The sequence below is a fragment of the Volvox carteri genome (genome assembly GCF_000143455.1).
Source record: "Volvox carteri f. nagariensis unplaced genomic scaffold VOLCAscaffold_66, whole genome shotgun sequence".
Classification (NCBI taxonomy): Eukaryota; Viridiplantae; Chlorophyta; class Chlorophyceae; order Chlamydomonadales; family Volvocaceae; genus Volvox; species Volvox carteri.
The window spans coordinates 696,925-709,516 of NW_003307609.1; the positions used below are offsets into that span (position 1 = coordinate 696,925).

The 12,592-nt window shown below is 58.6% G+C and overlaps 2 protein-coding genes across 2 annotated transcripts in view; one reads left to right on the top strand and one right to left on the bottom strand.

Annotated features, from left to right (window-relative positions):
* The window catches only part of VOLCADRAFT_97975 (uncharacterized protein), a gene marked incomplete at both ends in the record, with an annotated part of 35,149 nt that extends 26,292 nt beyond the window's left edge, over positions 1-8,857 (bottom strand). Inside the window, 18 exons of the mRNA XM_002956892.1 lie at positions 479-703; positions 1,115-1,165; positions 1,418-1,495; positions 2,050-2,109; positions 2,277-2,426; positions 2,644-2,747; positions 2,998-3,154; positions 3,637-3,720; positions 4,080-4,172; positions 4,423-4,791; positions 5,094-5,228; positions 5,370-5,465; positions 5,597-5,767; positions 5,989-6,123; positions 6,392-6,487; positions 6,942-7,106; positions 7,559-8,619; positions 8,773-8,857. Coding sequence (XP_002956938.1) covers positions 479-703; positions 1,115-1,165; positions 1,418-1,495; positions 2,050-2,109; positions 2,277-2,426; positions 2,644-2,747; positions 2,998-3,154; positions 3,637-3,720; positions 4,080-4,172; positions 4,423-4,791; positions 5,094-5,228; positions 5,370-5,465; positions 5,597-5,767; positions 5,989-6,123; positions 6,392-6,487; positions 6,942-7,106; positions 7,559-8,619; positions 8,773-8,857 — 3,315 coding nt within the window. The remainder of the gene's footprint in view (positions 1-478; positions 704-1,114; positions 1,166-1,417; positions 1,496-2,049; positions 2,110-2,276; positions 2,427-2,643; positions 2,748-2,997; positions 3,155-3,636; positions 3,721-4,079; positions 4,173-4,422; positions 4,792-5,093; positions 5,229-5,369; positions 5,466-5,596; positions 5,768-5,988; positions 6,124-6,391; positions 6,488-6,941; positions 7,107-7,558; positions 8,620-8,772) is intronic.
* Positions 8,858-9,543: 686 nt separating this feature from the next.
* Positions 9,544-12,248, top strand: VOLCADRAFT_43246 (uncharacterized protein; the record flags this gene model as incomplete). Its single annotated transcript, XM_002956855.1, has 6 exons — positions 9,544-9,651; positions 9,835-9,969; positions 10,123-10,375; positions 11,195-11,299; positions 11,757-11,893; positions 12,096-12,248. Coding segments are annotated over 6 exons (891 nt in total), but the record flags the coding sequence as incomplete, so codon positions are not given.
* Positions 12,249-12,592: the final 344 nt, after the last annotated feature.

The following is a 12,592-nucleotide window of genomic DNA, read 5'->3' on the forward strand; positions in this document are numbered from 1 at the left end:
TGATGGACGTGACCCAGCAGCAGTCGCGTAACAGTCTGCAACGTTTTCGAAACGACGCCAGCAGGGCCAGAGTTTTATCTACATTGCAGGCATCAACTCATGTGGCGACCAGTAAAAGCTCTACCGGAAAAAGGGAGGAGCCGATCCCTCCAATTGCAGACCCGCTAGCGGAGTCATGCATGCTAAGAAGGCGCGCCGCTCCTGAAACTTTGCGACGCTTTGTGAGTATGCAGTATGCCAACAACGGCTGGCAAAACCTTGGAGCCTATTGCCTTTGGAAGTTGACTTGTGTGTGGTCGCTGTGGGATAAAATGGGTGGCTGGGCGGCCATATCCCGAGCAGAAACCAAGCAAGGCCATGTACTGGAGAGTGGCCAGGCCTGAGGGGCCGCATCTGCATCTCTGCAAGCAAGCGACTAATAGTACATTACTGCCTTGCACACTGCGCGGATCCAGTAAATTCCTTTCGGAAGCTGTACCTGCGGGACATCATGGTCGCCGAGCCGCGCCAGGCCGCCCTCAGGACGGGATTCCCGGAGGGACAATGTCGTGGTTGCGGCCGACCGCGCCAGGCGCTCCAGGACGTTCTCCAGCGCCGCCAGCTGCGCTGCGGGTTCCTCCTCTGCCGCCCTGAAGGAAAGCTGGCTGGCTGCGAGGCGGGATGAGGTACCCAGCGGCATTCGCACGACTCCACCAGCTGCAGCCTGAGGTTGCGGGGCACATAATGAAAGGATCAGAGCAGAGTGGACGAGACCACACAAGAAGGTGTGACGCAACATGACGACACGGCTTAAGCCCAACGTCTCCCAGAAAAGTTAGATGAGGCCTAAGAGAAGCTATAGAGCATGGTCGGGGATGGTTGGTAACGGTGTAGAAGGTTGGGCATTAGGACGGGTCCTAGCTGGCCCTTTGCAGTTGCATTGCGGGCCAGGCACATTCGGTAATGTGTCGCGTGAACACGCCGTATTGAATGCTTATGCTTCATTGGGTCAGAGAAAGAACTGCCGGCGCATGTACCGCACTACACAGCATGCGTGCGGTCAAAGGGTTGAGCCTTGGGCTTTTAGGAAAAGGCAACGCGACTCTGACCTCGGAGAAATGTCGCTTGCGCGTACCTGCTGGAGCTCCCTGGCTTGCGAAGCTGCCGCTTTCGCAGCCTCCACGACCTGCAAAGGCGAAGCGCGTTCACACCCCACTGGCATGCGTCAGTGACTTCATGCCTGCGTTGGCAGAAGACTCATCCTGGGACAACAACATAGCCTCAACTCTCCTCCAGGAGGTAACACCTAATGACAGACAGAGTTCATAGGTCCCCAACGGGCACACATAAGCCAAATACGTTTTACACCTGCATAAAAAAAAATTCCTGCGAAACTGTGCCGCTTCTCAGCAACCTTGTCTAGCCTTCCCTGTCGTACCTGCTGGCAGAGGCCTTGGTAGGACGCCTCGACGGCGTCGGCCCGGCTGCGAATCATGTCGAGCTGCTGCTCCGCGGACTGGCAAAGAGGGGAATGCGCCGGACGGGTTCCAAAAGTGGATGATAACGTTAGAAAGCCTCGGGTAACGCATTTCAGTAGTACAGTAGAAGCGGTAGAAATATGGTAGCTTAGGCAAGGAGCTCCCAGGATAGGAACGCCCCGAACAGACAGGCAACAAGCCCATGCACGAGCATTACGTTGGCTTAAAAAACCCCGCCGACCACAGGCACTACCAAGTTACAAGTTGCAAGTTCCGCACGCAAGTGCAGTTGTGTCCGTAAAAGCCGGGGGCCCCATGGACGTTATATTAGTAGTATTGATGCGGGTACGCGGAAGACCATCATCATCATCATCATCCCCTCGTTCGCTTCAGGGTGAAGCGCCCCAGCGCGACGTGCCTGGCCTCCCAGATTTCCGAGAGGTACCTGGCCAATGCCAGGGGTGGCGCCTCAGTCATAATGGTGCACATGCACTATCATGCACCACCAACGCCCGCCCATGCTCCCCGCTGCGTGGCAATAGCTTCCTCTGTTACGCATGCTTTTACGTCTTCCATTTCCAAACCCACACACCTGCACAACCGCCTCCAGGCTGGCACTGCGCCTCCGTTCCTCATCCAGCGCCTCCAGGACCTGCGCCGCGGTTCCACAAAGCCATATAAGTGCATCCGGAGATGCAACCCAGCGAGTGTGCAGGGGCGGTAGCCACGCCATAACTTGCTGACAGCAAGCCTTAGGGACGAGGCCCGTATCCTCCTTACATCCTCGCCCAAAGTTACCGTTTTTGGGGGAGTCCGCACCGGCTGGTATCGCTGGCCCTCCTTATCCCCCCTTCCCGTTACCTGCTGCTTCTCCCGGAGCAGCATGCCCGTCTGTCCCTCGGCAGCGCTGGTGTTGTCCAGGGCGGACGCCAGCGCCGCACGAAGCTCCCGGATGCGCCCTTCCTTGATCTGTGGGAGGGGCCCGCCATGCGCCCATGCGAAAATGTCATATAACCGGTCGATGAGAAGAGAAAGGCTGAGTAACGGCCCCTCCCCCAATTCAGCCGGGCGGACGGGCCTCGCGCACGCTACAGTGACAAGGCAAGGAGCGTGGACGAACAGCTTTGACACACAGTGCCCCGGGGCTGTGGTCGCCCGGCGGCCCAGCCCAGCCCATCTTACGTACTTCTGCCGCCTCTGCGCTGCGCTGCGCCAGGACATTAAGCTGCTCCATTTGCTGCTGTAGCTGTACCGCCTGCTCGCGGCTGGCTGACAGTTCCCGTTGGGCAGCTGCCAGGGCGGGTGGCGGAGTGGGGGCACAGGCGCCAGCGGCCGTCAATGCACACGTCTAAACAAAACCGAACAAGGGATTTTCGTTCCCTTTCTTTACTATGACATGTTAAATTGAGCTCTGCCGGCCTAGTAACTGTATTATTCCGTTTAAGGAGGAGATGTTGAAGAGCCGCATAACCGACGACGTTCCGGGACACCGGCATAGGGCTTGCCTCAGGCGGAGTTACCGCACGTGCCTCTCACGTACCCTCGGCTTCGGTGGCTTGCATCCGCAAGGCCGACAGCTCCTCTTGCAGCTCACCCAGCACGTCCTGCAGCTCCTCGCAGCGCCGCCGCTCCGCCTGCTTGGCCTGCTGCGCCGCCTGCAGAGAGCCCTCCAGCTCTGAGCAACGATTGCGGGACTCCTGCATTGCACAAGAGCACACCGCCAATAGCCCACATACATACACGTGTTTTAGCAGAGGATAAACACAGATACAATGAGCTTGCGCCATGCGTTTTTATGCAAGCAACGCCATCTGTTTCTTAAACTTGCGTGTCAGCCGGCACGCGTCCAACACCATGCCGTGTACTTTTCCGCGTCCTGTTGGGGCCTAATTTACTGTCTCCGTGCGCGTGCCCGCAAGTGTGCCGCTGCAGAGAGACACGCATATGCTCCTCCCCACTTACAGCTGCAGAACTCCACACAACCATGCCTACACACTTAAACAATGCAAATCGGTTCGCGGCGTCCAGCGCCTTGCAGTCCCGCCCTAACGGCGCGGCCCTTGCTGCCGTACGCTTAGGGAGGATGGCGAGTTAGGACCATTCACAGGTCGTCTATTCAGGTACGCCAAGTACGCCACGTCCCAGGGCAGCCCATCAGAAGCTCCGAAACCCGGCACACCTGGAGGTGCATCGCCAGCTCCTCCACTCGCTGGGTCGCGGTGCGCAGCGCCGCATTGCAGCTGGCTAACCTTGCCTCTGCCTCCTGCAAACAAATGCGTACTTCGTGTTCAGGCCGAGTAGCATGCAACAAGCTATTTCAGCCCGCAGGTGTAGCACGCGTTAATCAGGAAACTATTCAACACGTGCGGAATGGACCGGCAGTAGCTCAGCAGTAACAGCCGAAGGGTGGAACGGCGCGAGGACACAACCTTACACCTTAACATGGGCACAGAGAGGGCGCCTGACGTAGCAGGCGCGATGGCGACTGCGTAAAAGCAGGTTTCGAAGCGACAGGAGGTGCATGGAAGGTGCACCTCCCACCTAACCCAGACCCTCCACCCCTCGCCATGGCCCCGGTGCCCAGAAAGCTGCTCCGCAAACCCTTTCCCCACTCCGACTCACAGTGTTAGTCTGTCGCAAGGCGCTCATCGCCTGGTCCGTTTCCGCCGTGAGCGCCACCTCACGCTTCTCTGACGCCATGTAGAGGCTCCGGGTCTGCGGAATCCCAAGGGATCCCACGGAGGACACATAAATGCCACGGTGTCGTGGTGTGCCATGGGACTGGTACATGGTGGTTGGCGGTAAGGCGGCATGGCGTAGCATGCATGCTACATGACCAGCCATGACCATAGTAAGAAAACGCCCCACGAGAAGCAAAAGCATTTAGCACAGAAGAGCAAGTTAAGGGGAGCAAGTTCGGGGCCCCTGACAACCGGCACCACATCCGCTTAGAGGTCTCCAGTACCTGCGTGACAAGCTCCTTGACGCGCTGCACCACCGCCGTCGCGTCCTCCTCCGCTACCTCCCGCTGGCTCAGCAGCCGGTCCGCCACTGCGCCGTAGTCACTAGCAGCCGCAGTGAAGCCGCTCAGCAGCCCCTCCGAGTATCCAAATGCAGCAGCCAGAGCCTGATGCGGCAATGCGACAAGGCCCACGAGACCATGACTCATTCCAGGGTGCAGCAAGCGTGTCGCGTGGGTGCGTGGCATGCCCGTGGTGTCGCGGCCCAGGTGCGCCGGGCGCCGGCGGATTTTGGCAAGCAGTGTGGAAGCGCGTGGACATGAATGCATCAGGACAGGACCAAGGCGTTGTCTTTCAGCCACAGCCTTGACAGACTGTGGCATCAAGGCTGTGGCCTTTAGGTTCGGGCGACACGCTAAGCATGTCTACATGGTGGACCAAAGTATTTCGCTTTTGTCAGGTCTGCACGGCCAATAAGGTTGGGAGATCGGTACTGTGCCGCGCGCTGCACGCTTTCAACCCCGCCAACACAAACACCAGGAGACACGTAAAAGTGGCGTTTCCTCCAAACCCGCAAGTGCACGCGGCACTCCCTCTGCTTGCCTTCTCTCCCTTGCCCATTTATCAGGCATGATTTTTCATGAGCCGATACAATGGTGACCACGTGTGGCCTCACCTGGGGTCCCAAAGCCTGATGGATAGCGGCCAGAGACGTCCGTAGCGCCGCATAGAGACCCTCTTGTCTCTGCAGGCGTGACTGCACCGCCCCCAACTCCGTGCGCAGCGCAGCGAGCTGCGTCTCCTCCACCTCCTGCTCGGGCCAAGGCAAAGTGACAGGAGGGCCGTGTGTCTCCCACCCATTCACACGCATAAAACTCATGGGAACACCGCGCAAAGGCGCTGTTCAACCCGGTAAGGTAAACGGCACCTTGTAGCGGGTGCGCATTCCTACCTGCACGTGCTTGAGCAGCTGCTTGTCGCGGGCGGCTAGCTTGGCATTCAGCAACTGAAGCTCGTTACGCATGGCGGCAACTTGTTCAGCCGCCGCCTGCCAGGGAGGAGTCAAGGAATTGGAGGAATTCAGTCAACTTCTAACATTCTTAAAGAGGCGCACAGTCACAGGAAAGCCGACCCACAAAAAAAAAGGCAGGCAACCGTTTCAGGGGATGTCTCACCGACCTCGAGACGCATTTCCTGTTGCTGACGCGCCCCCTCCGAGGAGCCCAACTTCTCCATCAGAGCCTGTTCCTGCCGCTGCGCGTCGCGCAGCTGTTTGTGGAGCGTGGACGCGTGCTCCTGCCAGGACACAAGGAACGCAATGCTAACGCCGCGTGGGGAGCAGGCCCAGGTCTAGCAGGGCGCAAAGCAGATATGCAGGAACACTACACGCGGTGCATCGCACCGCTAGCCAGTTGCCTAACGGGACAGTCTCATGAAACCATGTCTTATCACCTAAACATTGGGCTCCGAAACCTTTTGTAATGCACACGCGTGCGCTCACCCCAAACCTGAAATCTATAGCTCTGCGAACCGACGGATCCTACTAAACATTCCGTTTCCGTGTACATTACCTTCTCCTGCAGCAACTGCTTCTCTAGCCCGGCTCGCTCCGCCTCCAGGGCAGATACTCTGCTGGACAACTCTCGCGCCTTCTCCGCCGCCTGCTCGGCCGCCTCTGCAGTCCTGCGCCGCTCAAGCTCCAAGGACTGCCCGCCAGCGGAGTGGAGCAGTGGGCGGGGAATGGAAAGGGTGGGCGTAGAGCCACCGGGATAAGTTTTCCGCCCGTGGCGATCATGGCATTCGCCAATTTCGTGTGCATCCACTACCCGCATCGGGCATGGTACTCCAGAACTGAGGTCAGCCTCGATTTTAGAGTATCAGAGACATGGCGTGTGTGGAGCTCATGCACTGCCATGGGATCCATGATTTGCACCAAAACGCCAGTAAGGCGGAAGGAAGCCGGCCCAAATTTACCTGGTTGGAGGCGTTGAGCATCTCCTTGGCAGCCGACTCCGCGGCCCGGGCCGCCGCCTCCGCCTCCGTAGCGGCACGCAGCCGCTTCAGCTCCCCCTGCACAGGTCCGCGGCACCAGCAGTAGCACCAGCAGCCCACAAGGGACAAAGCAACCTCGCGTCCATATCCTGGCTTTTGTTTTTGGCCTAATAGTGTTCCCCAACCCATATGCACGAAACTGATAAGCACATCTACACCGACTGCCGAAAAGCGGCTTGGCAAACGCACACCGGAAACAGCCTTCGGGCCCTTCCAGTTACCGCCACCGACCCATTGAACCCCTTTGATCTCATTTTTAGCCTTTCCAAACCTTCCACAAACATGTGTGCGACCCAGTAGGCACGCCCAAACGCCGCCTGCTCGTCCGTTGTGGCAACCCAAGCTAGCAGGCTCAGCCCGTCAGCAGCAACCCACAGCCCGCTACAACCGGACCATTCCAGTCCTCTTTGCCTCTTTTAACCCGCTAGGATTTGGTGTTTCCCCTCGCTCTTGAAGGCTCTTGTTGCCCTACCTGGAGCTGGTGTTGGAGCTGTCCACAAAGCTGCCGCTCCGCAGCCATGCCCGACTCCAGAGCAGACACGCGGCTCTGCAGCCGCTCCACATCCACGGAATAGCGCCGCTCCGACTGCGCCAGCGCCTCCTCTGCGGCTCGGCAGCGCGCTTCCAGGGCAGTGCGCTGCGTGTGGGGTGGGGGAACGTGGGGCGGGTCGTATATCGTTGGGGGTATCGCTCATCCGATAACTCGGCCCCCAAAATGTCCGTCGCCAAGGAACAGTATAATGCTGGTAGCCGTGGCATCATATCCGCCAGGGAAGATGCTTTCATCTTAGCTGTTCATAAGCTCAAATGCACGGTACTAAGGGCTCGATGGGTTGTGGGTCTAGGGCCGACCCAAATCCTAGAATTGGAGTCTTTCCTTGCAGGTTCGGGAAACCCAAACCCAAACTTATCCCATGTGGGTCCCAACGACTGCTGCCCATAAAGTACGGCGGTAATGAAGAGCTGGCTTCCCGCATTAACCTAGGGCAGCTTCCTCCATGCCCTAACCCTTTGTGGAGTGACTGTATTGGAGACTTGCATAATGGCCCAGCAACGACCTGCAAACCAACCAAATGCATGCACGCCCACCTCGACTGTAAACGCCGCCTGCGCATGCTGCATGCTCTGCACATAGCCGGTAATGCCCAGGCTGCCACGTCCGAGGAAGCTTCCCGTTGAACCGCCCGTGCCGCCTGTGCCTGGCGTCGCCATCGCCTGCTGGTGAAGCAAGGCTGACACTTCCCCCACAGCTCCCAAGCTGGCATGCAACGCATCGGCACGTGCCGATCCATGCAGCACCGGTGTTGAATAGCGCAGTGGATTGTGGTGGGATGGTGGCACCGGCGGTAGGTGGCCATGGGCTGGCATGCTGCTGCTAGAGGCTTCCGGACCTATGGGTCCGCCTCCTGTAGGGGTTTGTCGGAAGCTGCCTTGGGCATGAAGGCTGTTGCTGGCCGCCAGGGCGGTAGCAGCCGCGGCCGCAGTCGTCGGGGCTTGCGTAGGCGCGGTTCCGAAGCCACCGAAGCTGGGCTCCCGTGGAGGCATGGCACTGGAGCGGGGCGGGGCTGCTGCTCCAACAGATAAGGAGGAAGACATCCCGACCAAGTCGGCGCTGTGCCTGCCGGAGCCAAGAGCGCCTCCTGCACTGTGCGACACAGTCGGAGGCACACCGATCGCCTTAGCCGCCGCTGCTGCCGCTGCGGAGATCGCGGCTGCAACGGAGGAGGTGCCACCTGGCCCACCGGCTGCTGCTGCGGCCTTGAGGCTCGCGCGGGCGCGTTCTAGCTCCAACTCCAGAAGGGTCGAGTCGATGCTCGCCGTCACATCAACTTCCCCTGCGTTGGCCGGGGGCCCGCCCATTAGAGTCTCGGCCGCGCCGCTGCTGCCCGCGCTGGCGGCCCCCGTCGCGGTGGCGCTGTCTTTCGAGGCCCAGTCCCGTATGCGCTGCCATTTGTGGCTGGGGTCGATCACGCTGAAAGTGGGGTATTGCGCGAGGGGCCCCTCCTGTGTGGGAGCGTGCATATCATGCTCGAAGCCCGGGTGCTGAACAACGGGCTGGATTGCGATATCTGCCCCTGTGATGACAAGCGCCTGACGCGGGGAGCTGACTGGTGCCGGGCCCTGCGTTGGGCTGATCGCCGGGCTTCCTGCTGCGGCAAGCGATGGGGTGCATGCAACGGAGGGTGACACCACGGTTGCCGCGCGGTTAACACGATGAACCCACAACTCGAATGTTCACTCAATCCATCATGAACCCGCGTCCTTTAGTCAAGCTACAAGTTCGCTCCGCTGCAACAACGCACCTATGTAGCGACCGGTTGGATCAGGTGTGAAGACGTTTGGATACGCCGGGATGCTAACGTTGTGCGCCGTCCACGGTGTCCCCATTTCCTTTCTACGCTGCAAATCCTGAGACCTCAACGCCCTAGCATTTGGGAGAAATCTTAACTGCGATGTTTAAGGATGACAGCTCAGGACAGCTGGAGTCAGATGACGGTATAAAGCGTTGACCTGGCTGACTTATGCATAACGCTATAGTTAAGACCCCGCAGCTCTCCAAAGTAGCCGGGCATGTACAATATATAAATGTTGTATGAAGTTCCGCTATGGTAATGCTAAGGTCTTGGGGTTTTCTTAAGCAGCTGTCGATCAAAGTGCACTATGAAATACTTCCATAACTCATGAGTCTTCCATAGACGTTTGCCAATTAGAGCATCTGTAAACAGTTTGGTTATTTGTACACTGTTATAAATGCTCGCTTCTAAGTTAGGCTCCTCTTCCGGAACCCTTGTCAGGCGGGAAGGCCTCCGGCTGGGATTGTGTCCAGTCCGACGTCCTTTAACAGTTGTGCATTACGCGTTTGTAGAGGAGAAGAGATCTGGTGGAGACGGAGAGAGACTTCCCCAGGCGGGGGTTTCCGTGGTGCCTGCGCATCAGCTTACCAGCATAGACTTCAAGGACTTGGCAGGGGGCCGAGATCTGACGGCTGATATTGAAAAGGTTGGGCAGCACACAACGGCTCGCCTACTGTTCCATGTCGCGCCTTAGCCTTCTGTCCTGCTTTACCATTAACTGTAAACCAGGCTCTGGGGCCGGCCGGGTTAGGCGCTGTTATCATAAGGAATGTTCCAACTTACAGCCGCCTCAGGCGAAAATTGCTGCCCCTCGCGGAGCGGTTCGCGGTAAGCACAACTGAGTAATGCACCCCGTAGAACCCCACAGTGCAAAGAAGGTGCCCCACGCCTGCCTCATTTCCCCACGCTGACCCACCTTCAATTTCTGTTGACATCGTCCAGTGAATCGTCTTGCTACTCAGTCGGCCATCCAGCTTAACCGGGCCCTTAACCGCGCTTTTGCTCTAGCAGTCCTTGCCAGAAGAAGTGAAGGAGAAGTACGTCGACGCGGACAGCCGTTACAACTTCGGCTGGAGCCACGGCAAGGAATCCCTAGCATCCGGTGTCCTAGATACCCTAAAGGGCTCCTTTTACGCGAACCCGCTTGTAGACGACCCACTGCAGCCCACCAACAGCGACTGGCTACAGCCATGGGAATTTCCCCCCACGACAGAGGAACCTGCTGGCGGCAAGATGCCGTCATCGCTATCCCCAGCTGGAGGCACGCACGTTACAGTCGCCACGGGCACCGCTGGGAAGAACCTCAGCGAGGATGAGGTATCGCAGCTCCGGCGCACGTATCCAGGTTACTTCCACAGGAACCTGTGGCCTAGAGAGGAGCTGCCAGAGCTGGAGGCAGCGTTTAAGGATCTGGGTCGGCTGATCTGCGCAGTGGGGTGCCTGCTGGCAGAGCACTGTGACAGGTACTGCGTGCTTGCATGCGCACATAGGGTAGCAGGGTACCAAGTCTTTTACGCGACCATGAGAAGCAGTTTTCCTCGGGCGACACGGTGTCCTTGGCTAGGTTGAGGTGGCCAGGGTGCCACCATCCCGAGCAAATGCATATTGAGAGCGTGGGTTGCGGAACATTAGCACGCGAGACAGGGGAGTGTTACAAGCGACGCCTTTCCCTGGCATTGGCAGGGGTGCTGTGTGCGCTGCCGATGCTGGGTCGGCAGAGTATGTGCAAAGTCCTGAAGAACGAGGAGAAGAAGGGCCTCCCTTCCGTGTTCGCCGCGCGCTCTGATCGCCAAACACATGTTCCTACACTCATGCGGAACCACCATCACCGAAATGGGCTACACGCAGGTACATCTCGACAAGGCTGGGGGCCCAGTCCGGCCAGGTATCAGGCGTGCTGCGCCGGAGCCTCAACCCAAAGGTTAGCAGAACCAGATATGTGAAGCGCCACAATGTCACACCCAGTGTCATCCAGCGTATAATGAAGAACTGTCCAGACAGCATTATGAAAGAGCATGTGAAGTCACGCACCATTCAGGCGAGACAGGCACCGACTACCGTTTCCCTGGACAGTTGCTTGCGGGTGTCCTCTGAACTGTTATGCGGGTTCAGGACACTCATGGCTGCTTGAACCTAGCTTGGGGCTAGCACTACAAAATCTTCGTGCACAGCTGTTAAGTCAGCAGTCAGGGGCGGGGTCGCTGGTTGTTCGTACTTGTCAGCCGGCCTACTGGCTCGTCTTTGGCACGCTTGACATCCGGGTGGCGTACTAAAACCCCGGATGGCATGTAAACCTTCGGCGGCCTGTCCCAGGCGCGTCTGCTGCACTACTTCGCGCCGTCGAGGTCGGCGGCGAACGGTGGTGACGTAGCGACCCAGCAGCAGCAGCCGGCCAGTGCCAGTAGCCAGGCGGAGGCGGACGCAGATGACGAGCATGCGTGGTGCGGTCTGCACACTGATCACGGCAGCCTGACAGGTGCTGCGTACCGTATTGCTGTCGTACTGGTTATAGCCCGCGAAGTTCCGAGCTGCGTTCCTCTTTTGCTGTTCACGCTGTCTTTCTCCCTCGGTGAAGCCGGAGTTGCCGCAGCGGAGGCCCCACCGAGGTGCCGCGCTGCCGCGTGCCGCGCTGCTTTGACTGTTTATAACGTGCAGGTGGCCGAGCACATGGTACCGAGCGAAGTCCGCGATAGGGATTGCGCACTGCCGGCGTGTTTTTGCCTATGCTCTTCTGAAGCCCATACATCGCGCATTTGTATCGTGCAGCCTGGCCGTGCAGCCTGGCTTGAATGAAATACATATACGTATACATCCCCAGCATTTTCGGTTTTTCATAGGCCATCCCTGTCCGCACGTCCTGGTATCCGTTTAGCGCGCGTTGCGTTGTGGTGTAGACGACGTTGCTGATTATATTACGATCATTGCCACCGCAGGCCTGACGGCGGCAATGTACCTGGACGAGCAAGGCCGCGAGGTGCCCTCACCCGATCCCGACGCAGGGCTCTACATCCGAGATCGCAACGGTCGTTTCACCCGCGCGGTTATCCCGCCCGAGTGCATCGCTTTCCAGGTAGGATAAACCCCAGCACCTGTTGCCGGCACTCCTGTCTGGCCTGTGGGCTACCAGCTATCTACCGGCTATCTATCTCAAATGCCCTACTTTCCCATCTACCGCCGTTCTGCCTCACCCGCCTTCTTCCTGATGTGCATTCCTCCATGCATGCATTGCTACCCTGTGGCTACTCCTGTGCGGCGCGAGTGCCGCCCTGCAGGTGGGTGAGGCCCTGCAGGTGCATTCGGGCGGCCTGCTCATGGCCACGCCCCACTACGTGCGGGCGCCACGGAGTCATCTGGCGGGGGGCATCAGCCGCAACACATTTGCGGTGTTCATGCAGCCGGACGTGGGGGAGCCCATGGACTGTCCCCCAGGTGCGCGCGGTAGCCTGGACCCAAGGCTATACCGATATAAAGCACATGCAGAATGCACACGCGTACGCACATACACACACTACAATCCCAGCACCTCGTTGTTGCAGCTTAGTTAATTTATACACACGCGACACGCCATTCAACTCCCCCATTTGGGTTTCCCTTCTCCCCTCTGGTTGTTGCTCTTACTACCTCGTCTGCGCTATCCACTTTGCCGCTGCGTTTTGGCCCGTGTTAACACAGCTGTATCCGCTACATAGGCACCTGTCCAGGTGCAGGGGCGCAGAGTGTGCGCGGTATTTTACACAGTTGACACATTAAACATGTCCTTTCCCGAGCT